This window comes from Callorhinus ursinus, unplaced genomic scaffold (assembly GCF_003265705.2).
Source record: "Callorhinus ursinus isolate GAN/ISIS: 27379988/994484 unplaced genomic scaffold, GSC_fseal_2.0 scaffold2, whole genome shotgun sequence".
Lineage (NCBI taxonomy): Eukaryota > Metazoa > Chordata > Mammalia > Carnivora > Otariidae > Callorhinus > Callorhinus ursinus.
The window spans coordinates 58738007-58763744 of NW_027397064.1; the positions used below are offsets into that span (position 1 = coordinate 58738007).

Here is a 25738-nt window from a genome sequence, read left to right on the forward strand (position 1 = left end):
AGGTTCAAGGGTACAGGTATATTGTTATAAAGCAGCCTATGTGGTAAGAAAGCAGTGACTATTCATTTTGCACAGTGATTTTTTTTTTAAGATTTTTAAATTTATTTTTCTGACAGAGAGAGAGAGAGCACAAGCAGGGGGAGAGGCAGGAGAGGGAGCCGAGCAGGGAGCCGACGTGAGGCTCGATCCCAGGATGCTGGGATCATGATCTGAGACAAAGGCAGACACTTAACTACTGAGCCACCCAGGCGCCCCTCATAGTGATTGGTTTTAATATTAGATTTTCATAAAAGGGAATTGATCAGTGGTTATTTCCTATCAATCCTGAGAAACAGTCCAAGTTTTGGTTATGATTTCCAGAGGCATTAGCCAGAAATGACCTCTGTCAAATTACTCTTACAAAATGAGCTAAATTAAGCTTTGCTTGTATGACTAAACTGGTTTTGTCTGCTCAGGTAATTTTCAAGCCTGGTCTCCATTTGTTTCTTAACATCCTTTAAGGACCTAACTAATAAAACTTGTCACTTGAGAGGAACATTTTTAATAAATATTGTTGTGGCTTAGTATTAACTTTTTTAAACAAGAGTTGTTCAATACTAGAAGTTTCCCTTGGGAGATGGTAAACTATTTGTCACCAAAGTCAGACTAGATAATCTGTCAGCAATGCTATCAAAGGGATTCCTGATGTTTGTGGGGGAAGATGGAGGGTAGGGTGGGGCAATGAACACCAGAGGATAGCCTTCCTAAAAATCCTGTGGTGCTTCAAGCATGCACATGTCGGCATAGATTTGTTTTGTTTTGTTTTGTCCCTGGCAGACACAGAATGCAGAGTAAGGAGATAAGACCTGAAGGGACGGGGAAAGAAAATCCAATCCCTACTCACCATGAGATTAGGAACCATGTGTCCTATATGCCATTTATCTATTGAACTTCCATGAGGCATTGTTGCATTTCTTTTGGTGCATACAGAAGTCCACTATTCTAATGTAAAGTGTAAGTTGTGCCTAGTAGTTTGCTTTGTGAGATAAGTGGACCATTATTTAAATTTTCAAATACTGACTGTGTGTTGGTTACTCTGTTTGCCCCTCCATTCTCTATCCTTCTTTGTCTTGCCTTCTGCCCTGGCAGGCTCCTTGCTCATTGGCTTCCAATGGGCTTTGGCCAATGTGCTGAAGACGATTAGAGGGCAGGAAGAAAGAGAGGTCAACCTTTTCTTTTTTTTTTTTTAAATATTTTATTTATTTATTCATGAGAGACAGAGAGAGAGAGGCAGAGGGAGAAGCAGGCTCCCAAGGAGCAGGGAGCCCAATGTGGGACTCGATCCCAGGACCCTGGGATCATGACCTGAGCCGAAGGCAGACGCTTAACCATCTGAGCCACCCAGGCGCCCGAGGTCAACCTTTTCATCCCTCCCTGCCTCCTTCCCAGGCCATGGTTTTTGCAGTGGTTGCATTCCTTTGCCACAACAATGTTTGAATGACCCCTTTTCCACAGCTGTAACTCTCCCAGGGTCAGGTAACACCATGCCCACTGGCTTATACAGGCCCACGTGTTGCCTGTCCCTTGTCTTCACCGTTCCTTGTTGGGTTTTCTTAAGTCTGTTTGCACCTCTGTAAATACTCCCTTTATTACACTGTCTTCAATGAAAACTTTGTGCAAACCAGCTGTTTCCTCCAGGACCCTGACAGACAAGTAGAAAAATTATCTCACCTAATACTACTGTTCCCCTAGCTCCACCTAATTGTCTATGCCTTCTTAGGACATATTATGAAAGGAGGAATATACGAAACAAGAAAAAAACCACCAGCAGGAGGATTGAGCTCAAAGATCTTCCTGTTCTCCCTTCTATTAGACAAGAGATTTGGGGATCAGAAGGCTGTCTCAGTGACTCACAGCTGATACCCTGACCCATGATGTAAACCAAGCTCAGGCAGTGGTCAAAGGCTCCTTAGTGAAATAAAGCAAGGATTATGACTTTGAAAAGAACAAAAACACATGTTAATGAGAGGAAGATACTTCCCCATGTGAGGCTAGACTGTGTTGTCTTTGTAGAAAAAAACGAATGTCTGCTTTGCTGAGATGTTTCTCCTCTAAGCGAACTGGTGAGGAGATTAGCTGCAGCTCTAGCTGTAGGGAGACTGGCGGAGGAGTCAGCCTCTATTATCTCTCTAACTCAAGAGGCTCTCAGAATCTACCTGCCCCCAAGAGGGCAGAGCTGGAGTAAAGACAGATTTCATGTCAGGAACCCCAGTTTGGGGAGAGGTAGAAAGTAGCTCTCCTCCTGAGGGAACAGAATGGTACAACAGCCTGGGAGGCCGACACAAGAAGAGGAAGATGTCTGGGGAGAACAGAGGAATGTGAGGAAAGCACCTTAAGAGGTGCCCAATCAAAAGGCCTAACTCAATAAGGGCCTCTTCCCCCTGGAGTGTTGGGAGGGGTGTTGGTCAGATCAAGGCAGTACTTTTGTTCGCCCACTCTACACTGCTCTGTAAGATCTGACCCTTCATTTAATTTTTAAAATTGCTTCCATCATCATCCCATGAGAGTTTTGGGAGTTTGGTGAGGCAGGAAGTCCTTGGAAAAGGGATTAGTAACTCTTTCTAATCATCTTGCCTTCTCCTAATCATCTGGCAAAAAAAATGTATTACAATGATCCTACTCTGGCCCTGCCTCCTCAGCCCAGACATTAGTAGGTGGAGCCTCATCCCGGGCAGAATCTGGCCTTTGTCCAGGCAGAAGAGAAATAGGATTCAATTCTCTGATTCCCCAAATCTCATTGGCCACCTTTACTCCATAGATTAGCACGAAATAACCAGTTGAAGAAAAAAAGAATGGGGCCTGGTCATACCCAGGCTCAATTTACTTTATAGCCCTCCTCCCCACACAAACTTAGAAACCCTAGATTAAAATATAAACTTCGAGGTGAGAATTTGGTCTACCTTATTTGCTGCTGCTCTTTTAGGGTCTGTGTTCTAAAACTGTGCTGAGCTTTGTTGTGAATGGGTGCGTTTGACACACAGACACACGAAAAGGACTGCCATGAAGGAAGAAGTTACTTTTTTATATTCATAGTCCCCTGGGAACAGGAGGCACTGGAAGTACTGCATGCCCCTCAGGGCCACACCGCGTCCCCGGGAAAGCACCAAAACCAGATGAGCAGGCGGATAGGGGAACTGCAGCCTGGACACTTTATTGCGGTTTTTTGAGGGAAGGAATGGGCGAAGCAAGGTAAGTGGAACAGACTCAGGATTGGATAGTCTGAATAATTTCCGTGGGTTCTGGTTGATAGGGGAGGTCCCCAGTTGTCCCGTCCCTGGCCCTGGATGGTTTAGGGCAGGGGATGGTGCCCAGGACGTACTAGAATTTGATAAAAGCTGGGTAGGGGAATGGACTCTGAAGTAGTGTGACCTCTACATATCAGAGGTGTGCTGGCAGGCAAATTGTTATCTCCTGAGAGGGGCAGTCCCCATGTCCACAGGGCCCCAGATGCCAGAGCATCAAGAACATGGAAAAGAAAAAAATAGTTACTACAGCCTTGGACAATTGCTGAAGAGAAAAGGCATTTAAGAACACATTCGTGGACTGCCTGACTAGAAGGTTAGATTGGAGAGCCTAAGATCAAGTCAGAGAATTTGCAAGGGAAGGAATGTTCTAAAACAATTTTCTTCCATCTCAACCAGATTTTATAAATGCATCGGACTATTTAGGTGGAACATCAAAGTATGTTGAAAATTGGGTTATATTATTATTAATGAGTAGTCAAACATCATTTTACCTTTGGAGAACTTTATTGGATGCTTCCTTGTTTGGCATTGAAATAACAGGAGTTAAGCTATCCAATTTTTTTAGGGGGGTTCACAGACAGAAGGTTTCAGAAATATATTTCTAGAATTTTGACTCATGGATCTCAAGATCTTATTGAAGTTTGAAGGAATCATGCATTTCCAAAAAAGAACTCTGAAAGTAGAACACAGAGGCTCTCTTACTTGATCAAATATTTGGCTAAATAACTTTTATCTGCAAACAGCTTAAACTGACCTTACTGGATCTCGGGAAGAGATTATAATTTCTGTTAGAAATTCTTAAAAAAAAAGATTTATTCATCCATTTGAGAGAGAGAGAGAGCAACCCCGAGGGAGGGGGAGGATGGGGAGGGCAGAGGGAGAGGAAGAGAGAAAATCCCAAGCAGACTCCCCGCTGACCGTGGAGCCAGACTCAGGGCTCAACTGGGGGCTCTGGATCCCACAACCTTGAGATCATGACCTGAGCCAAAACCAAATCAGACGCTCAACCCACTGAGCCACCCAGGCGCCCCCCCTCTTAGAAGTTCTTTTTAAAGAGAAAACCAAATGGTATAAGTCCAAATTTTTTGTTCCAAAAATAATTTAGCTTGGCCTCTGTCATTTATATGTTGCCTCCAAGACTATATCCTTGAGATCCCAGTCAACAGGAAGCAGTTGGAATGAGGAAGTAGGCATTGCTCTGGGGCTTCAATCTGCTACCAGCTTGCCGTACAATCAGACAATTTACAGGGGCCCAAAACTGGGCTGCAGTTTGCTAATCTGCGCCAGGACGGCTTGGAACTAGATCAGGGTCTGTGCGTAGGATCTGGACGGGGGGAGAACTGCACCTTTATTTTCCCTAACCCACTAGTATTTGCAGTGGCTATGACTGTCACCAATAGAAATCACTCATATTTTTATGTCTCATTAAGAATTGTTACAGATATCTCAGTGTATCACTTAGCTCAGCACTTTCCAGAGTCACAGCAGTTATTAGACCTGCAGCAGATCTTATTAATGCGGCAGTAACAAATCACATATACTAGCATATCACAATTTTCTTTTAAACTGTGATTAACTCCTTTTTTAATGTAATTGGTTTTCTTTGTAATCTTTTTTTTTTTTACATTTTATGCATTTTAAAACAATATTCAGAGAAGAGGTCCGTAGGTTTTATTTAGCCTGCCAAAGGAGTCCACGGCACACAAAAGATTGAGAACCCCTGAGTTAAATGACCTCTAAAGCTTATTTTTGCCTTTTTTACCCAAAAATCCAGGGGAAGGCTATCAACTAAATCCAACTCACATCTTACAAAGTACAGTCAATCACCATCCTACTGTGATAGGAATGTAAAAAACAATAGTTGAAGAACTTGATACATCTCTTAGGAAGCCAAACTAGAAAAACCTTGTATCCTCTTAATCCAGAGCTATTGTTAAATGCTGAGTTGTCCTGAGTGTCACACTTCCTCAAGAATAAAGCCGGTCTCTTGATTGTTTAATCTTTATTTACTGATGTGTTCTATAAGCATAGCCAGGCCAGGCAAGAGTGTCAAACAGACCTTGTTTGTCATGGGTATCCTGTTGCCCCCTCTTTCAATACCTTTCTCCCCCTCTCTTGGCTGTTCTTCTTCCCAGCACCCACATTATGTACAAGAACCCCCGACATTCAGACCTTCCTACCACCGTCAAGGTCCCCAGATGGAGACTTAACCTTCCTTTACTCTCTATCAATATGGAGTGATTGCACGTCTCTTCCATGCTGAGTATTGATGGTTGATGGTCATACTAACACCATGAGAATTACTAATGCTTATTGACAATTTAGTATGCCCCAAGCATAGTTCTATGAACTCTCCATGTATTAAATAATTTGATTCTTAAAACAACCCCATTTTTTATAGATGGGGAAACCGAGCCACAGAGAAAGTCAACTTGTCCAAGTTCCCACAGCAAAGAGGCAGTGGGATTGGGATTCAAACTCCAGTAGTTTGGCTCTATTCCTGCACTTGTAGATATCATGCTAAACTGCCATGATTTATTTAACAAATTCCCTGTTTGTTGAATTGTCATTTATGTTGCTTACAATGTTTCACTACTACAAAATTGCCTTCATGAATGTCTTTATACATAAATAATTGTACATTTCTGGCTGTTTCTTTAGGGCAGATTCCTAAAAGTGAAAGTACCAGGTTAAAATTTTTTAACCAGATTGCTTAATAATCCTACAAATGACTGTAGCAATTTGACCAGAACTGTATGATCATGTCTCTTCACATCATTGCCAATAAAGCGTATTATTGTTCTGTATTTTAAAAATGTTTGGGGGCGCCTGGGTGTCTCAGTCTGTTAAGCGTTTGACTCTTGATTTCAGCTCAGGTCATGATCTCAGGGTTGTGAGATTGAGCCCTGCGTGGGGCTCCATTCCTGGCGTGGAGCCTGCTTAGGATTCTCTCTCTGCCCCTCTCCCTCTGCTCCTCCCCCTCCCAAATGTTTGCCAATCCGACGGGCATCACATGATATCTCATAATTTGCATGATACAATGTAGCATTTCTCATGTATTAATTGTTCATTTGTATTTCTTCTTTTGTGATTACTTGTTCCTCTCCTTTGACCATTTAAATAAAATTTTGTGTAGGGCTGCCTGGGTGGCTCAATTGGTTAAGCCTCCAACTCTTGGTTTCAGCCTGGGTTGTGATCTCAGTTTGTGCAATTGAGCCCCATGACGGGCTCTGTGTTCAGCAAGGAGTCTGCTTGTCCCTCTCTCTCTGCTCCTCCCCCTCCTTGCACATTCTCTAAAATAAATAAATAAATCTTTAAAATAAATAAATAAAATTTTGTGTAATCTTTACTTCCTAACAAATTCTTAACACAGAGCTTTGGAAAGATTTAACTGGAAATAAATGTTAGTTCTTCGCTGAGCATGAGAAGACTGAGATTTCACAGTGTCTTACAATGTTCCAGCGTCATGAGACCTGGGGACTTATTTGGGTTGCTTTAAGTCAGCAACACCTTGGTTTGAATAAGGGATCACTTTCTGTTCCTGTATCTTGTTCTCGAGATTCTCAAGCTGCTTTTCAAAAAATTGTATTCTAAAACAATTCCCTACTAAGTACGTTTCTCCTCTCAACCCTCCTTTATTGATGTCACTGTTTTAGCACAAATGCTGATTACTATTACCCATCCTACCTTAAATTATCTTCCTCAGCGCCTCAAATTTGTACACCATGAGGTTCAGTTTTCCATGGTCTTCACAGATCACTAGGGAGAGGGATACCTACGTGTCTTCTGAGGTTGCTTCCCCTTGTTAGCCCCTACATCCAGTTAATGGGTCCATCCTACCCCCTGAGAAATCCACTCATTTCTCTTCATCTTTGCTACTTTAATTCCAGCAACCCTATTATCAAACCTAGATTAGCAAACAGCCATCCAATAGGCTTTCTTGCTTCTAGTCTTGCCATATCTCCCCCAGACCATGCATTTCCCACACTACATGAAAAGATAATCCAAAAATACAAACCTGAGCACATTCCCTTGATTAAATCTTTCAGTGGCCTCAGGTTTAAAGAAAACTTTCTTGGCATGGCATGCAAGTCCTTTCTGAATGAGCCTCATCTCCTCCAGCAATCTTGGATGCCGTCTTGAATTATTTGTAGTGTCCCCCTAAATGTCACGCTCTTATTTCTGACCTTTTCTTTGCACACACTGTTGCTGCAGGTTAGAATCTGGTGGCCCCATGAGCCTTCTTCTGCCTGATGACTCCTTCCAGTCTGATTAAGTAGTTACAAATCAGAAGAAGCAACTAAAATTGACTCATGGGTCCTTTGCAAATATAATCATGTTTATTACCACTCTGAACAGTTATACAGTTCTCAGGTCTATAGTAAAATAACTAAGGAAAAGACTGTAAAATGAATTATAAGATTTTTTATGGCTAAATGGCAGTTAATTTGACATATCAATATAAAAAAATCATAAGGATGATGAGATAATGCTGAGAAAAAAGAGAGTAATGATAAGCATGATAAAAATTGTGCTGAGAGAAAGGAGTCCTTTAATCTCAAATCAGATTCCTTGCTTAATATGCAATGTGTTCACCCTAAACTATGCTGTAAACAAAGAAATAATATTCCAGCTTCTCCCAGGCTTGGATTGTTACATTTACACTGATCAAAATTTGGGATATTTACGTAGATTAAAATTTCAAAATCAAGACTCTGCAAAAGGGACAGATGATTTTTTAAAAATTCACTCCGGGGGCGCCTAGGTGGCTCAGTCAGGTAAGCATCTAACTCTTGGTTTTGGCTCAGGTGATGATCTCAGGGTTCTGGGATGGGGCACCACCCCAGGCTCTGTGCTCAGTGAGGAGTCTGCTTGAGATTCTCTCTCCCTCTCCCTCTGCCCCTCTTGCTCATGCTCTCACGTGCTCTCTTTCTCTAAAATAAATAAATAAATCTTTACAAAAAATAAAAATTCACTCTGTTCCTGGATGGTTGCTTAGCATATATTGAAGAAAAGGATTTTACCCGAATATTAGTTTTATCAAAAAAAGTAATTAAACAGAGACATAAACTTAAATAGCTTGCCACTTTCAAAAACTATTTTTGCTTTACTCGTATGGAGCAAAAGCAACTCCTGCATATGGGAAGAGGGAGTCAGTGTTCTAGGTCCTTGCTACTCAAAGTGTGGTCCATGGACCAGCTTGTTAGAAATGTAGGACCTCAGGCTCCAATGCAGTCCTACTAAATCGGAATTTGCATTTTAATAAACTTGTAGAGGATTTTTTTTAAAGATTTTATTTTTTGACAGAGAGAGGGAGAGCGAGAGAGGGAACACAAGCAGGGGGAGTGGGAGAGGGAGAAGCAGGCTCCCCATGGAGCAGGGAGCCCGATGCGGGGCTTGATCACAGGACTCTGGATCATGACCTGAGCCTAAGGCAGACGCTTAACGACTGAGCCACCCAGGCGCCCAAACTTGTTGAGGATTAATAAGCACATTAAAGTAGCACCTCAAGGAGCCTGGCACTTGGCAATCACAATTTAACAACCATAGCCTGGCCAGCTGTGACCCTTTCAGATGCTTAGCTAGTGCCAGGGACAGGGGTCTGTAATTTTCCAAGGCTCCATATCTCAAATCAGTAAGCTTTTTCAAAGGCTAGAATCTAGCCTGACCATAATTCTTGTATAAATGCTATAACTTTTTAAAAAAATTGACTCATGTTGGAAAATAGGATGAGATTTGAGGCTCTTAAATGATATTATGACCAGAGAACCCAGTAAAACTTCAAGGTTCTTGATGGAAATGTATGCCCAGTTCAGAGACCAACACATAGGAGGTAAAGTGGCATTTTACAATGAGCTGATTTTTCACTCCATACCAGAAAGTAGTAATCTGATATGCTAAACTAGATCATGTCAAAGTCTCCTTTCTCCTAAATTATCCAAAGCATGGTTTGAGTTCTATCTTTCCACATTCATTCATTTAAAGCGACCTCTCTCTGTAGAAAGATGGGAGAGACAGAGAGACAGAGACTAGAGACAAAGAAACAAAGAGAGAGAGAGAAAGAGAGACAGAGGCCAGGCACTATGCTAGGTGCTAAGAACATAACTGAGAGCAGAAATTGACAAGGTTTCTGTCCTCATAGAATTCCCAGTCCCCTCCAAATACTAAACCTGAGTCCTGGACCTGTAATCAGTTCAGATAGGAGGAAAAGTAGATCCAGTATCTACTTCTAGCAGCAGGGAAATGGAGCCACAGGGTGAGAGAGAATGTGGAAGGAAGATACTTGAGGAGAGGCCATTCACTCAAGAGCTGACCTTTTACTGAGCTTTAACTGCTTTGAACACTCTATCCCTAGAAAACTCAGCAGAGTCATTGTCCAAGTTTCTGACTCATCAGCATTCTCTTCCAGGAGATGTGATAAGGGTGGACGGAGAATGAGGGAGAAAGCAAAGGAGATATCGTTGTCCTAGAATATAAAGAGATTGTTATTTTGTGTGGTCTGTAAAAGACGAAGCTATTTCCTATACAGAAGAAATTATTTAAATGTACTGAGAATCTACTATGTGCCAGGCATTCTTCTAGGCTCTTGGGACACAGCAGTGAGCAAAACAAAGACCAGTGCTCTCTTAAAGCTTCCATCCTTCTGTTCTGCAAAAGAGTCACAACAGTCGTGCTTTGGTTTCAAAAAGGAAAGAAAATTTTATTATTATTATAGAAACCCAAAGGAAACAGAAGAGAAAAGGAATCTACACATAGATGAAGAAGGTAATAGTAGGCAATAAATGAGAATAAGGCAAAGTTACATCAAATCGGGTACTTACAATATCCAAACTCATTAACTGGGGAAGCCCCGTGGAAACAGCCAGGCTGGAGTCCTGACTGAGAGGCCTGAGTGGAGCGTCCTCCCCTCAGGTGAGACTTCCAACTGACCATCTCCCTAAGGGCCATATTTATAGGGCTAGTAATAGGGTTTGAAATTAAACATTTGTTTGCCTACGTGCAGCTTGGAGGGAGCTGCATTTCCATGTTACGTTTCTATATTTTTAAGGAGCCTGGGCTATCATTTGCAACGATGTGGATGGAACTACAGGGTATTATGCTAAGCGAAATAAGTCAATCAGAGAAAGACAAGTATCATGTGATCTCACTGATATGAGGAATTCTTAATCTCAGGAAACAAACTGAGGGTTGCTGGAGTGGTGAGGGTGGGACGGAGGGGTGGCTTGGTGATAGACATTGGGGAGGGTATGTTTTATGGTGAGCGCTGTGAATTGTGTAAGACTGAAGAATCACAGACCTGTACCTCTGAAACAAATAATACATTATATATTAAAAAAAGAAGATAGCGGAAGGGAAAAATGAAGGGGAGGAAATCGGAGGGGGAGACGAACCATGAGAGACGATGGACTCTGAGAAACAAACTGAGGGTTCTAGAGGGGAGGGGGGTAGGGGGATGGGTTAGCCTGGTGATGGATATTAAAGAGGGCACGTATTGAATGGAGCACTGGGTGTTATACGCAAACAGTGAATCGTGGAACACTACATCAAAAACTAATATTCAAAGATATCATGTTGGAGTTCAACTCCCATTCGGCGGGTCACAAGATTCTCCATATGGAGGCAGACTAAAGGCTAGTCTAAAGGCAGACTAAAGAGTGAGGATTCTGGGCCAGCTCCCCAGTAAGTTATGCCCATACTCTGGCTCAGGCTCTCTGACAGGACATAATATGGGACAAGGTGTGTGAATCCAGATGATAAGATAGTTAGGATCACTATCGTATAAACCTGGGTGATTTTTTTTTCTTGCTTGCTTTCTGTATTTTTAATTTTTAAAATTGCCCAAGTAATATTTATTTTGAAAAAAAAAACCTGGGAAATAAAAGATAGCCAATAAACAAAACATTCACCTATAATCCCACCCTCCATAAATAACTACTAACATCATTTTGCCATATATCTTTCCAGACACTTTTTGATGTGTGTGTGCACATAATATGCACATGTCCTCAAAATAAATTCCCCATTACTTGAGCAAATGTACACTGGATGAGTACAATGAGTATGTATAATCAAAATACAACTTTATTTGGTGTCCTTCAAAAGAGTTAACTTTAGAATTTATTCTGTCAGAGAATTTGCCTGACTCACCCATGTTAAACTCACAGGAAGGCCTTTTATGGAAATGTATAATGATCTGGGAGTTCAGCCTTAGCTCTGTGGTTTGGCATACACATTGAAACTGAGAAGAATATATTCATATACTCTGACCTTAAAGTTTTTCAAGATTAAATTTAGAACACTTTACATTGATTCTAGAGTGGTATGATTTGGGGGATAAGGATATTTGCCATCATCCTTACATTTTTGGTGGGAGCCTTTATTCTCTATAAGCACTAGAATAACTATGTCCTCTTTATTACTAAAATCCAGCTCCAAAGAATGAGAGATTATTTTCCTTGGATGGTCTCCATTACTGGCATCTATTGTGCATCAAAAGTGAAATTTAGAACAGAATAATTCTATTAATATGCTGGAAGCAGACTGACAGAGAACGTCTGTGTATTTGAATTGCTTTCATCTGTTAGGCAAGCCACAATCTCTCTGCACTTCACTTTTCACCTACGACTAAGTAGGGGAATAATCCAGGTATTCTTCACAGTTCTTCCAGTCCTAAAAAATCTGATCTTTAAAAAATGGTATTTACCTATGCCCAAATGTTTAAAATGTCAGAGTTTTCCAAAGGCAAGTGCTAAAGAGTACATGCAAAATTAACAATTTGGATGAACTGTCAGCTTTTCTAACCATAGTGTTAAGGCTATATACTTAGTTTGGATATATTGTCAAATTGTCAAATCCTTGTGCAGTTTAATAAAATATAATTATGACTCAAGCATAGAGAGTATAAAAATATATTCTGCTGGTCAAATACATATAAGTTATTGTGTCTCCAAAGACATCAAAAGCCTTGAAGGTAACATGAGTGTGAATTTGCTTTACTTTGAAGATATTCTGCATTAGATATCCTGGTGTCCTAAACTGGAGAACCTGGATGATATGAAAATCCTTTCCTTTGTTTGTTTCCAAAGGAATTTTTTAAAAAAGATTTATTTGAGAGAGAGAGAAAGAGAGAGAGAGAGCACGTGCACGTGTGTGGGGGAGCGGGCAAGGGGAGGAGCAGAGGGAGAAGAAGAGAGACAACCTGCTGAGTGCAGAGTCATGACGTGGAGCCCAATCTCATGACCCTGAGATCACAACCTGAGCCAAAATCAAGAGTCAGACACTTGACTGACTGAGCCATCCAGACTTCCAAAGGGATTTACTACTGTAATTTAACAACAAGATATAGAGTTCAGTTCAATTGACAAAGTACTAAGTTAATGATTAGTGTTGATATTCTTAAGGTTTAGCTCTATTTAAGTTTATGAGTGCAGAAGAAGCTGGGCTAATTTCCTACCATAAAAATATCATTGGAAGGTGCTCTTACCTTTAAGTGCAAAGAAAGTAAGATAAGAGAATCTGTTGCCCATTTTAGCTGTGTACCTTCAATTCCATGATATTTTATCTATTATAGGACTTTAGACTTACATGATTATTTAAATTTCAGATAAATGATGCACAACTTAATTGACTAGATTAAAAGTTCAGGAGTAGTAAATCTTTGTAAGCTTGGTTCTTGGTAGAAAAAGAAAGAAAAGATATTCTTCCATATGTAAAGAATAACACTTTGGACACTTGAGACTTGCTTTATGGTCCAGCATTTGATCAGTTTTGCTTAATATTCCATGAGTACTTTGAAAGTTCTATTTTTTTCTCCAAATCCCATAAAATCTCCTTTTTAATGAGTTCAATGAAATACTGAAATTACAATACTACATATACACTTTGTCGAAAGGCATTGTGGTATATTTCTCTAAAACTGCATAAAGCAAATAATGTATATTTTAATATTTTAAAGCAATGTTCTTTTGAATAGAAACAAAGCAGTAAAGCAACAAGACCTTGCAAACTTTATGATACTTAAGAATTACCTGGAAAACCCAAGAGAAAAAAAGGCAAAGACTAGAAACATAATAGTTCACAGAAAAGGAAATAAAAATTTCTTAGATGTATAAAAAATACTCAATCTCACCCATAGTAAAAAATGCAAATCAAGGGCACCTGGGTGGCTCAGTTGGTTAAGTGACTGCCTTCAGCTCAGGTCATGATCCTGAAGTCCTGGGATCAAGTCCCACATCGGGCTCCCTGCTCAGCAAGGAGTCTGCTTCTCCCTCTGACCCTCTTCCCTCTTGTGCTCTCTATCTCTCATTCTCTCTCTCTCAAATAAATAAATAAAATCTTAAAAAAATGCAAATCAAAATTATGATATATCATTTCACCCGTTAGATGGATAAATATCAAACAGTTTTATAATGAATTTGGTGAGAATATAGGCATGCTCCTACATTTCTGGTAGGAATATAAACCGATATAACTTGTATGGGAAGGTATGATCCAGTAATTCTATCTCTAGGAATTTATAATACAGACATACTCATAAAGGTGTGAAATGGCACTGCAACACTGTAATAGTAAATGGTTGGATAGAACACACAGGTTCATCACTGGGGGACTGGTTAAACAATTTTATACAATAGATCATTATGCAGTCTTATAAAAGAATGATGAAGCTCTATATGTACTGATCTGGAACACTATACAAAATATATTATTAAGGACTTCCAAGTATGGTGTTATGGCTAATTAGGTGCACAGAGGCACCCATCTACTAAGGAGCAAGTAGACCTTGAGTAGAACCCATTTCTTTGAGGCATTGTTGGTCTCTCAAGAGACAGAGGAGGTTTCTGCAGACCTTTCCCCTCCAAAAGCAAAAACAAAACCAGAGTTGTCATGAGGGAAATGATGATAGTAGTGATACCGCTATCAGGATACGGATGCTTTGACCAACACAAGGTTGGGAAGGACGAACTGAGCCAAGATCCTGAGGTAATCCCAGGATGGTGGCAACTTTAGCTATAGGCAGAAGTAGAAACAAATTCTCTCTGGAGGAGAGCTTTCCCAGTTTGGGGCTATGGGAATCTCACAGATTAAGATCAAGTACACAATCAAAGATCATCAAGCTCATGAGAAAGCAAGGCAAGCCACCATTAGTGAGAATTGGTATAAATTATAAAATATGGAAAAGCAATGAATAAAACGCTTAAGAAATAAAGAAACACAAAAATCCATTTTAGGTAGATCTAACTAAGACAGTCAAAACTATAATGTTTTTAGGAAAGAATGTCGGAGAGTATCTTCATGGTCCAGGACAGTAAAGAATCCAGAAAAGAAGATGAAAATTGTATCATCCATAAAATAAAAGATTGATAAATTTAACCACACTAAAATGAAGAACTTCTGTTCCTCAAAAGACTCCATTATTATCAGGTATTATTAGAGTAAAAAAAGAAAAAAGGATAGGAAAAGATATCTGTAATACATATAATTAGCAAAACCTAGTAAGCATTACTATTACAAACTGATGGGACAAATAGCCAAATAGAAAAATGGGTAAAATAATAGATACTATGCAAAAGTTGATACCCAAATGATCAATAAGCAGACAAAAAGGAGCTCTACCTTTAGTAATTAGGGAAGTACAAATTAAAACCACAATGGGATACATACCCATCAGATTGGAAGAGAACGGAAAGTCTGACATTAAGTTTTGGAAAGAAAATGGATCAACAGTCACCCTCAAACACTGCTGGTGGGACTGTAAAACTGGCATAATCTTTCTGAAGAAGTGTGTGGCATCCAATAAAGTTGAACACACACATACCCTCTGATACAGGAATTTTAATCCAAGGTATACACCTTAAAGAAATACACACATGTGCATCTGAATGTATGTACAGGAATGTTCATGGTGGTATTAATAATTGGTTCAAACTGGAAACAACCCAAATGCCCATCAACAGTAGAATGAATAAATTTTTATACAAATGAATATTATACAGTAGCTGGAGATACATAAAACAACATAAATGAATCTTATGTACCTAATGTTGAGTAAAAAAGCAGGACACAAAACAATACACACAACATAGTTACATACTTAAAGTTCAAAGAGGCAAAAATAAACCCTTTAGAGATGCATACAGTAGTATATTTATGAAGAAAAATGGGAAAATTACCATAAATCAGGATAATGGTAACATCTTAGAGGAGGGATAAAACTATAATCAGAAAGGCACGTATGTGTGGCTTCTAAGATGCTGATAATCCTCTATTTCTTAACCTGGAAGATGAGTTGTGTGGTTATTTGTTCTGTGGCTATTTTTTGAATTATGCTTTTTCTAGGATGCATGTTATATTTTACAGTTTAATTTTTTTAAAGAGGAAATAAAGGAAACCACCACTAAGATAAACAAGTCACTGGAGAATACCAGAAATGAACAGGCAAATTTGCAGAAAAGTAGAAATTTTCAAGGACATAATGCAAAATTAAGCAAAACTGACCAAATGCTGGACCACAAAGCAACTCTCAACAAATTTCAAAGAACTGAAATGATATTGAGTATATTCTCTGACTACAGTAGAATCAAGCTAGAAATAAATAACAAGATTATAAAGTTGAAAATTCAGTTTTTTGTAAATTAAGAAATACACTTTTAGAGAGTCCATTGTGCAAACAAGAAATCATTAAGGATGTCAGAATGTATTTTAGACTGAATTAAAATACATGTATTAAAAATGCATCCTGCCACAACTTGTGAGATAATAGTAAAAGCCATGCTGAGAGGGAAATTTTTAGCATATCAAGTGCATAGATTAGAAAAGAAGGAAAACTGAAAACCAAATGATCTAAATGTCTACCTCATGAAATTAGAAAAGTAGCAGAAAAATACACATGATGGAGAAGATCAACAGCTGAAAGACAGTTTCTTTTTTGTTGTTGTTTAAGATTTTATTTATTTGAGAGAGAGAGTGAGAGAGCACAAGCAGGGTGAGCAGGAGAGGGAGAAGCAGACTCCCCACTGAGCAGGGAGCCCGATGCAGGACTCGATCCCCGGACCCTAAGATCATGACCAGAGCCAAAGGCAGCTGCTTAACCATCTGAGCCACCCAGGCGCCCCAGTTTCTTGAACAAGACTAAAGAGCATAATAAATGTCCTATGAGACTGACAAAGGGAAAAAGAGAATACTTGGGTCAGCTGTGATCTGAGCTTTCAGGTGCTTTGCAACTGTTCACCATTATTACAAGTCCTTTAACTATTAAAAGATGTCAAAAGGATAGTATAGACAACTTCAGGATTATAGCTTTGAAAAATCTGATGAAAGGGATAGATTTTTAGCAAGACCCAATTGTCTAAGATTGACACAAGAAAGAGAAAACCAGATTAACAAATAAATCGAATCTGTAATTTAAAAACATTCTCAACAAAGGGAAGGGTTTGCTTCTGTCATTAGTATTTTCTCTTGGTCATTGGCCATTTCTTTCCTGCTTCTTTACATGTCTAATAATTTTTTATTATATGACAGAACTTATGTGTAAAAAAAGGAGGCTCCAACTGATATTAGTGAAGGGTCTCCTTTTCCTCAGTTAGGCAGACAGAATGAAGGATCACCTCAATCCAGCTAGTGATTGAATTGGGTCAGGGCTTAATGGAGAGTTTGTAAAGTTTGTTTCTTCAGTCCTGAAACTACTGTAGGTGTCCTTCAGAAGAGGTTTGGGCTTAGCTCTTTAGCTTCCAACCCCATTATTGGGGGCTAAACTGTATCTCCCAAAATTCATTTGTTGAAGTCCTAACCCTAAGTACCTCAGAATGTGACTGTATTTAGAGACAGAATCTTTAAAGAGGTAATTAAGTTAAAATGAGTTCAAAAGGGTAGGCTCTGATTCAATATGACTGGTGTCCTTATAAAAAGAGATCAGGACACACACACAGAGAGGGAAGACCATATGAAGACAGGGGAGAAGACCGTCATTCTCAAGCCAAGGAGAGGCCTCAGAAGAAACCAACCCTACTGACATCTTGATCCTAGACTGCTAGCCACCAGAACTGTGAGAAAATAAACTTCTTTTGTTTAGGCTACCCAGCCTATGGTACTTTGTTATGGCAGCCATAGCAAAGTCATACATCCATGTACATATATGCCTGAGAGACTAGCTGTAGCTGTGAATTTGTGAAAAGCTCCTTTCCCCTAGTAGGATTTTCCCCTTAAGGACCACATAACAATAGATTACAATCTGCTTTTCTGGTCCAGCCTCCAACCTCATACATCACCCTAAAACTCAGAAAATGTCTCATGGGGAAAACCTGCCTTGCATTTGGGCTCTTCCAGTTTCTAATAGGTCACATCAGCCCTTTGTGACTGTCAGAAGTTATGCTGGCTTTTTTTCCTTCTAGTAGAATCTCTTTGCTAAGTCAAGCCCATCAGGAAAGAAAACAAAGACAATTATTGGCTTACTTAGGAAGAGTTCTTACTATCCTGGAATTGTAGTTTGCCTATTCCTCCTTGTTCCACAACTTTCTGATATCTTCACAAATATAATTTTGCAATTCATCCATTTCATTTTCTAGTTGTTGCAGCATTGGACTACTGCTAATTAATATATTTTACTTACAAGGTAAGGTCTTCATTAAACAAAGTGATAGCAAACTGAATACAGCAAAATATAAAAGGATACATCACAACCAAGTTGACTTTATTTCAGGACTACATGATTGTTTTAACATATAAAACCAATCAATGTAATATACCACATTATCAGAAGAAATGAAAAAAAATCATGATTATCTTAACAGATGTAAACTGATAAAATTCTACATGTAATCATTAAAAAAAATCTTAGCAAACTAGGGATAGAAGAAAATTTCTTTACTTGTTAAATGGTATTGATGAAAAAAACCCCACAGGAAACACTTAGTGGTGAAATGTTAAAATTGTTTACTCTGAAATCAGGCATATACTAGAGGACCTAGCCAATATAATAAGGCAAGAAAAATAAGTAACAATATTAAAGATAGAGAATATAATAGAATTGAATTATTTGCTTTCTTAGAAAATAAAATCTGCCTATTAGTATTAGAATTATTAGGTGAATTTAGTAAGTGTACAGGACATAGATTAGTATGCAGAAATCAATGGAATTTCCCTAGTTGAGCATCAAACCATTAAAAAAATGAAATTTAAAAACAATTATCATCAAAGCCTATCAAATACCTAGCAATAAAAAAAAGATGTGTGATACCTCTATAGAAAAAACCTAAAAACATTTTTAGAGAAACTGAAAATGACATAAATAAATGGAAGGATGTACTAGGTCAATGTATTAGAAGATTCAAAATAAGTAAAGATGTCATTTCTCCCTAACTTTATCTATAGTCAATTTAATCCCAATCACAATTGCAGTGAATTAATTTCTGTGGAATTGACAAGTAGATTCTAGAGTATAAGGCACAGAATATATCAAGGGTAAAGAATAACCATGACACTCCTGAGGAAGAAAAATGTGTGTGCATATACTCAACTGGATATTAAGATATAGTATAAATCTACAGTAACCAATAAAGTATGTTATTGGTGAAAATAATGACAAGTAGACCAATGGAACAGAGTAGAGTCCATAGATAGACACATAATTTATGACAAAGGTGTCAATATAAAGGTGGAATTTATGGTGCCGAACTGATTGGATGTTTTTACAAAAGGGGAGAAAAGAGAGCTCCCATCTCACATATAAACAAATATCAATTCCAGGTGGACTGTAGCTCTGAATGTAAAATATAAAGATCAGAAAGAGAAAGCCCAGAAACAGACCCAAAAAGAGGGAGAGAGAGATCACTCTTCAAACATTTTTAATTTTGTGCCTGTGGTGGAGCAGTGAGGTACCCTGTTATGGCATATCCAAGGGACACTGAGACATAGTGGCTATAATAACTGTTTCTTTTTTTTTTTTTTTAAGATTTTATTTATTTGACAGAGAGAGAGAGTACAAGCAGAGGGAGCTGTAGAGGGAGAGGGAGAAGCAGGCTCCCCATGGAGCAGGAAGCCAGATGCGGGGCTCCATCCCAGGACCCCGGGATCCTGACCCAAGCTGAAGGCAGATGCTTACCCGACTGAGTGACCCAGGCACCCAGTAACTGGTTCTTTGAAGAGACCTAGAACCCATTCTTAAAATGCAGATCCAAATCTGGCAAAGACTCTGTAAAAAAACCATTTCAAATTAAGTTCCATCTATGATAAAGACCATGAGGACGAGAAGCTCCACTGAGCTGTGATTCCCAGGTGTACTGTCCTCAGTCATACCCTGACACAATCCAATCCCAAATGGGTCATTCCCAGCTGCTTCCAACACCTTGGGTCCTTATCGCATTAAGGGTATTTTCCTGTTCCTCATAAGTCTGGAATGTTTTGCTAAAAAAAGAGAACTCTTTGTAAATTCCCTTCCCTCCTCATAAATCTGTCGATTCTCCTTGAATCACCAATATATTTTTCAAAACTTCGAAGATGAGTACATGTCCTAGGTAGTAAAAACACACTAACTGTAGTACTATATCACAAATGACATTGTTTATTAGAAATACTGTCAGTGACTATATACTTCTGAACTCACCTAAATATAGAATTTCTGATTCACCAGAATTTTAGATTAACATTAGCAGACATAAATATAGTCTTATTTCATTAATCTGTATGTAATTATAGTCTTCATTAACAAGAATATTTTATTACTAGCTGCACTTCCTTGCATAACATACATTTCTTGTAGCTGGTATCAACAGTTATTAAAACACATCTTGTTTTATTCTGATGTCATTAAAAGCAACCTTAATAATGCTGTTCTTTGCGGGGGGCGAAAAAAAATAATGCTGTTCTTTATAGATAGAGCATCTAATGAATTCAGTGATCAAACTCAAGAGATAGTCACAGAGGTTACTGTCTAAATGTTTTAGTAGTTGTTAGCAGGCCTGTCCTTGTAATGACTCAAAAGCATTCTTAGATACTTCTGTGTAGTCTATTAAGTTCAAAATGGGTAAGAGGTATTTATCATAGCACATTGTCAAAATTCTAAGATTCTGAGACAGAAAAAGTTAATAATTGCTCAGAAAGCCATATAAGCTTATAACACAGTCACTATTTTGCTGTCAATATTTATGAAATAACAGGTATTAATTTCACTTGATCATGGAATGTGTATTCACTCATTGTAGGAGCATGTGAAAACCACATCCACCTGAAACATTAAGAATTGTGGAAGAGATAATCCCTGTTAGTGGGCCTGGACCGGTATTTTAGCAGTATCTTTGTGTTTCTCTCACACTACCTCTTAGGAATAGATGAATTCTTATTCCTCCAGGTTTAAGTGAGGCCAGGGGCTGGTGCTTGTTTCTCTCACCAGCTCCTACTGGGAATGGGTTCCATTCTATACAAATGGCCAATAAGTACATGAAAAGATGCTCAACATCATTAGTCATGAGGGAAATAAAAGTCAAAACTATAATGAAATACCACCTCATATCCACTAGCACTGTTATAATAAATAATAGAAAATAACAAACGTTGGCAAGGATGTAGAGGAACTGGACCTCACACTGCTGTTGGGAATACAACATGGTACAGTTGCTCTGAAAAATAGTTTGGCAGTTCCTCAAAAAGTTAAACATAGAACTACCATGTGATCCACTAATTCCACTCCTAGGTATTTACCTAGAATTGAAATCATGTATCTATACAAAAATGTGTATACAGGGGCACCTGGGTGGCTCAGTCACTAAGCGTCTGCCTTCGGCTCAAGTCATGATCCCGGGGTCCTAGGATTGGGTCCCACATCGGGCTCCCTGCTCAGTGGAGAGCCTGCTTCTCCCTCTCCCACTCCCCCTGCTTGTGTTCCCTCTCTCGCTGTCTCTCTCTGTCAAATACATAAACAAAATCTTTTAAAAAAAATGTGTATACAAATGTTTATAGCAGCATTATTGATAATAGCTAAAAATTGGAATCAACCTGATGTCCATCAACAGACGAATAAGCAAAATGTGTTATATTTACACAATGGAATATTACCTGGCTATAAAAAGGAATGAGATACTGATACATGCTACAGCATGGATTAAATTTTGAAAACATTGTGCTGAAAGAAACCAGACACAACAGGCCACATTTTGCATAATTCCATTTATATGAAATGTACAGAAACATGCAAATGTATAGAACAGATTAGTGGTTGCCAGGGGTTGGTGGGGAGGGAAATGGGAATGACTATTAATGTACACAGGGTTGCTCTTTGGGATGATGAAAATATTCTAGAAATTTGATAGTGCTGATGGCTGCACAATTTTGTGACTATACTAAAAAAAATCCCTGAATTCTACACTTTGAAAAGGTGAACTTTACAGTATGTGAATTACAGCCAATAAAGCTGCCATAAAAAAATCAATATCCCCCCACTTTTAAAATCAAATAATTATTTTAAAAAATCCATAAGGCTTAATCTTTTTAAAAAAATAAAGAAACTCTATTATCTGATGTTACTGAAGAAGGTTGGACAGTTAAAGTTAATTAAAAAGTAAACCATTGTACTAAAGATACATATAATCTGTAAACATTTTATTCCAACTTAAAACATAGAAGGGTACATTCATTTAACTATCCTTGATATAAGGCCAAGGCCTTTTTCTTTAGGTTTGAGTTTGTTGATTAGTGCCCTCTTGCCATCTTTCTGGCATAAGCCATACTCCCCGGATACAAAGCAGACCAGAACTCAGACACACCCTCGAGGGGAGGGGTTGGGGAGATGGGGTACCGGGGTGATGGGCATTAGGGAGGGCATTTGATGTAATGAGCACTGGGTGTTTATGCAACTGATGAATCACTAAATTCTGTCCCGAAATTAATAATACACTGTATGTTAGCTAATTTGAATTTAAATAAAACAAAAAAAAAGTGTCTGTATATGCACGATAAAGGATAAGATGACTCTAACGTAAGTCTAAGTTTCAAGACTTTCTGGCAGAAGCTGAAATGGAAACCACTGGATCTCAAGTCCAGCTGGTGAGGGAAACCAAGACAAACTCTGGAAAAGTGGAAAAGTGATGTTTGGGACTTTATATTAGATGTGGTAGTGGTCTCACCCTATGACCCAGCAATTGCACTACTGGGTATTTACCCCAAAGATACAAATGTAGGGATCCAAAGGGGCACACGTACCCCAATGTTTACAGCAGCAACGTCCACAATAGCCAAACTATGGAAAGAGCCTAGATGTCCATCGACAGATGAATGGATAAAGAAGATGTGGTATAGATATACAATGGAATATTATGCAGCCATCAAAAAAAATGAAATCTTGGGGCACCTGGGTGGCTTAGATGGTTGGGTGTCTGCCTTTGGCTCAGGTCATGATCCCAGGGTCCTGGGATTTGGTCCCACATCGGGCTCCCTGCTCCTTGGGAAGTCTGCTTCTCCCTCTGCCTCTCTCTCTGTCTCTCATGAATAAATAAAATCTTTAAAAAAAAATGAAATCCTGCCATTTGCAACAATGTGGATGGAACTAGAGGGTATTATGCTAAGTGAAATAAGTCAATCAGAGAAAGACAAGTATCATATGATCTCACTGATACGAGGAATTTGAGAAACAAGACAGAGGATCATAGGGGAAGGGAAGGAAAAATGAAACAAGACAAAACCAGAGAGGGAGACAAACCTTAGGAGACTCTTAATCTCAGGAAACAAACTAAGGGTTGCTGGAGTGGTGGGGGGCGGGAGGATTGGGGTGGCCGGGTGATGGACACTGGGGAGGGTATTACTATGGTGAGCGCTGTGAATTGTGTAAGACTGATGAATCACAGTCCCTGAAACAAGTAATATATTATTTGTTAATAAATAAAAAATAAAAAAATAAAAAAATAAAAAAAACAGAATAAAAGATGTGGTAGTGATCTCAAGGACCTTTTTAAGTTAACGATACAGTGTCAGTCAGCATATCTTCAAACAGATATTGTGTAATAACTGAGGTTTTAGATGTGGGAGAGGTTGGAGCTGGAAATGCTTTAACTCTCACTGACTGTTCTCTGGAGAGAGAAAGACAGATTACAGATAGGAAAATTAAGTGTTAGAATGGCTTTTTTTTAAAGATTTTATTTATTCATTCGAGAAACAGAGATATATATATATATAGAAAGAGAGAGAGAGAGCATGGGAGAGAGAGGGAGAGAGGCAGAGGGAGAAGCAGGCTCCCTGTGGAGCAGGGAGCCCGATGCGGGGCTCGATCCCAGGACCCCGGAATCACGACCTGAGCCGAAGGCAGATGCTTAGCCATCTGAGCCACCCAGGCACCCTCAGAATGGCTTTTAAATTTTATTTCTTTTAACATACTTGAACCAGTCTTATTACTCTTATAGATAAAGCTTGAAAAGCTGTGCCCTTGGAGTTTGTGATTTTTCAAAGAAAAAATGGTGTTCAAAGCAGGCTTTAGAAATGATTGTCTACTTGGGCCCTCCTAAAAGAAAATTAAAAATCTTTAATTGAGCCTTAAAACTTTGATAAAGAATTTACTGATAAATCATTTTCTTTTGAAAATTTCATTTGAGAGATCAATTTATGGATGCATATTACCTGAGTAGGTAGAGTGTCCTCCATATGACTCATTCCACTGGTTGTCATCTTTACGAATTCAGTTAACTGTTAAGTCTCATCCCTTCCGCGGCAGTCCAAGGTTTCAAAGTGTATTGAACTAAAACGGGTTCAAAGCATTCCCTGGGGTCACAGCAGGTATAAACTGACTTTTCTATTGCAGATATAATTTTATTTAGCGCATGAACTCTCTGGTCTGTGAGAAGACACAGAGAGGCTGGCAACGTGCCCAGAGCTTCTCCAAGGTTCTAAGGCCTAACTTGCTAAGTTCTGTTTATATGAGAATGAAATATTTGGCAAAGGGTCCAGAAATGTCTGGAAATTATTGGTAAAGGAAGAAAGTCATCTAAATGTAATGATCTCGAAAGGATCAATGTGTACCAGAGTACAAACGTAATGGTAAATTTTATGAATTTATTATTGCGGAAATGACACGTGAAAAAGTGGAAATGCAGAAACTGTCTGACTTAAAATATGAGTAGAAATTTAGAGGTATGAGGGCGCCTGAGTGGCTCAGTCACTGAGCCACTGCCTTCGGCTCAGGTCATGATCCCGGGGTCCTGGGATCGAGTCCCGCTTTGGGATCCCTGCTCAGTGGGGAGCCTGCTTCTCCCTCATCCTCTGCCTGCCGCTCCCCCTGATTGTGCTCTCTTTCTCTCTGTCAAGTGAATAAATAAAATCTTAAAAAAAAAAAGAAATTTAGAGGTATCAAGTGGATTTATCCCAAGAATTCAAGATTGGTTTAACATCACAAAAGTCAACCAATGTAGGGCGCCTGGGTGGCTCAGTTGGTTAAGTGACTGCCTTCGGCTCAGGTCATGATCCCGGAGTCCCAGGATCAAGTCCCACATCAGGTTCCCTGCTCAGCAGGGAGTCTGCTTCTCCCTCTGACCCTCCTCCCTCTCATGCTCTCTCTCTATCATTCTCTCTCTCAATAAATAAATAAAAATCTTTAAAAAAAAAAGTCAATCAATGTAACGTACCATATTAACAGACTAAAAACCATATGATCATCTCAAAAGATGCGGAATGATTATTCGACAGACTCCAACATGTATAATCCAATAAAAAACTCAGAAAACTAGTAATAGTGGGGAACTTCAAATTGATAAGGAGCATCTATGAACAACCTACAGTTAATATCATACTTAACGGTGAAAGACGGAATTCTATCCCCTCTGCATTGGATATCCATATAGAAAAAAAGAACTTTGAACCATATCTTGCACCATATACAAAAATAAACAAAAAGTAGAATATAGATCTAAATGTAAGACCTAAACTAAATGTCTAAAATTAAAAACACTTACCATTACAAGTATTTGCAAGGATATGGAGCACCTGGAACTCTCATATACTGATGATGGGATGATGAGAAAATAAAATGGCATAGCCATTTTGAAAAACCAGTTTGGAAGCTTCTTATTTATTTATTCATTTGACAGAGAGAGACACAGCAAGAGAGGGAACACAAACATGGGGAGTGGGAGGAGAAGCAGGCTCCCCGCAGAGCAGGGAGCCCAATGCAGGGCTCAATCCCAGGACCCTGGGATCATGACCTGAGCTGAAGGCAGATGCTTAACGACTGAGCCACCCAGGTGCCCCAGTTTGGAAGCTTCTTAAAAAGTTAAGCATAGGGGCACCTGGGTGGCTCAGTTGGTTAAGTGTCCGACTTTTGGTTTTGGTTCAGGTTATGATCACATGGGTCATGGGATCGAGCCCTGCGCTGGGCTCCGTGCTAATCGTGGAATCCACTTCAGATTCTCTGCCTCTCCTTCTCCCCCTGACCTTACCCCCGCTCGTTGCACACTCTCTCTCTCTCTCACAAATAAATAAAT

General features: G+C 39.2%; 1 protein-coding gene across 7 annotated transcripts in view; it reads right to left on the bottom strand.

The window, feature by feature from the left end:
• Nucleotides 1-25738, bottom strand: part of DCAF17 (DDB1 and CUL4 associated factor 17) — a 74787-nt gene that overhangs the window by 5348 nt on the left and 43701 nt on the right. Inside the window, exons 15-16 of one of the 7 annotated variants that reach the window (XR_012375287.1) lie at nucleotides 23883-24000; nucleotides 3770-3957 (exon numbers count right to left, since the gene is read on the bottom strand). The exons of 1 other annotated variant lie outside the window; for it this stretch is intronic. Coding sequence is in view for 4 of the 6 variants with exons in the window: in XM_073882572.1 (XP_073738673.1) it covers nucleotides 19237-19473 (237 nt within the window). In the remaining 2 variants the exon portion in view is untranslated. 5 more of the 7 variants (XR_012375286.1, XM_025853248.2, XM_073882572.1 and 2 more) reach the window with 5 other exon arrangements.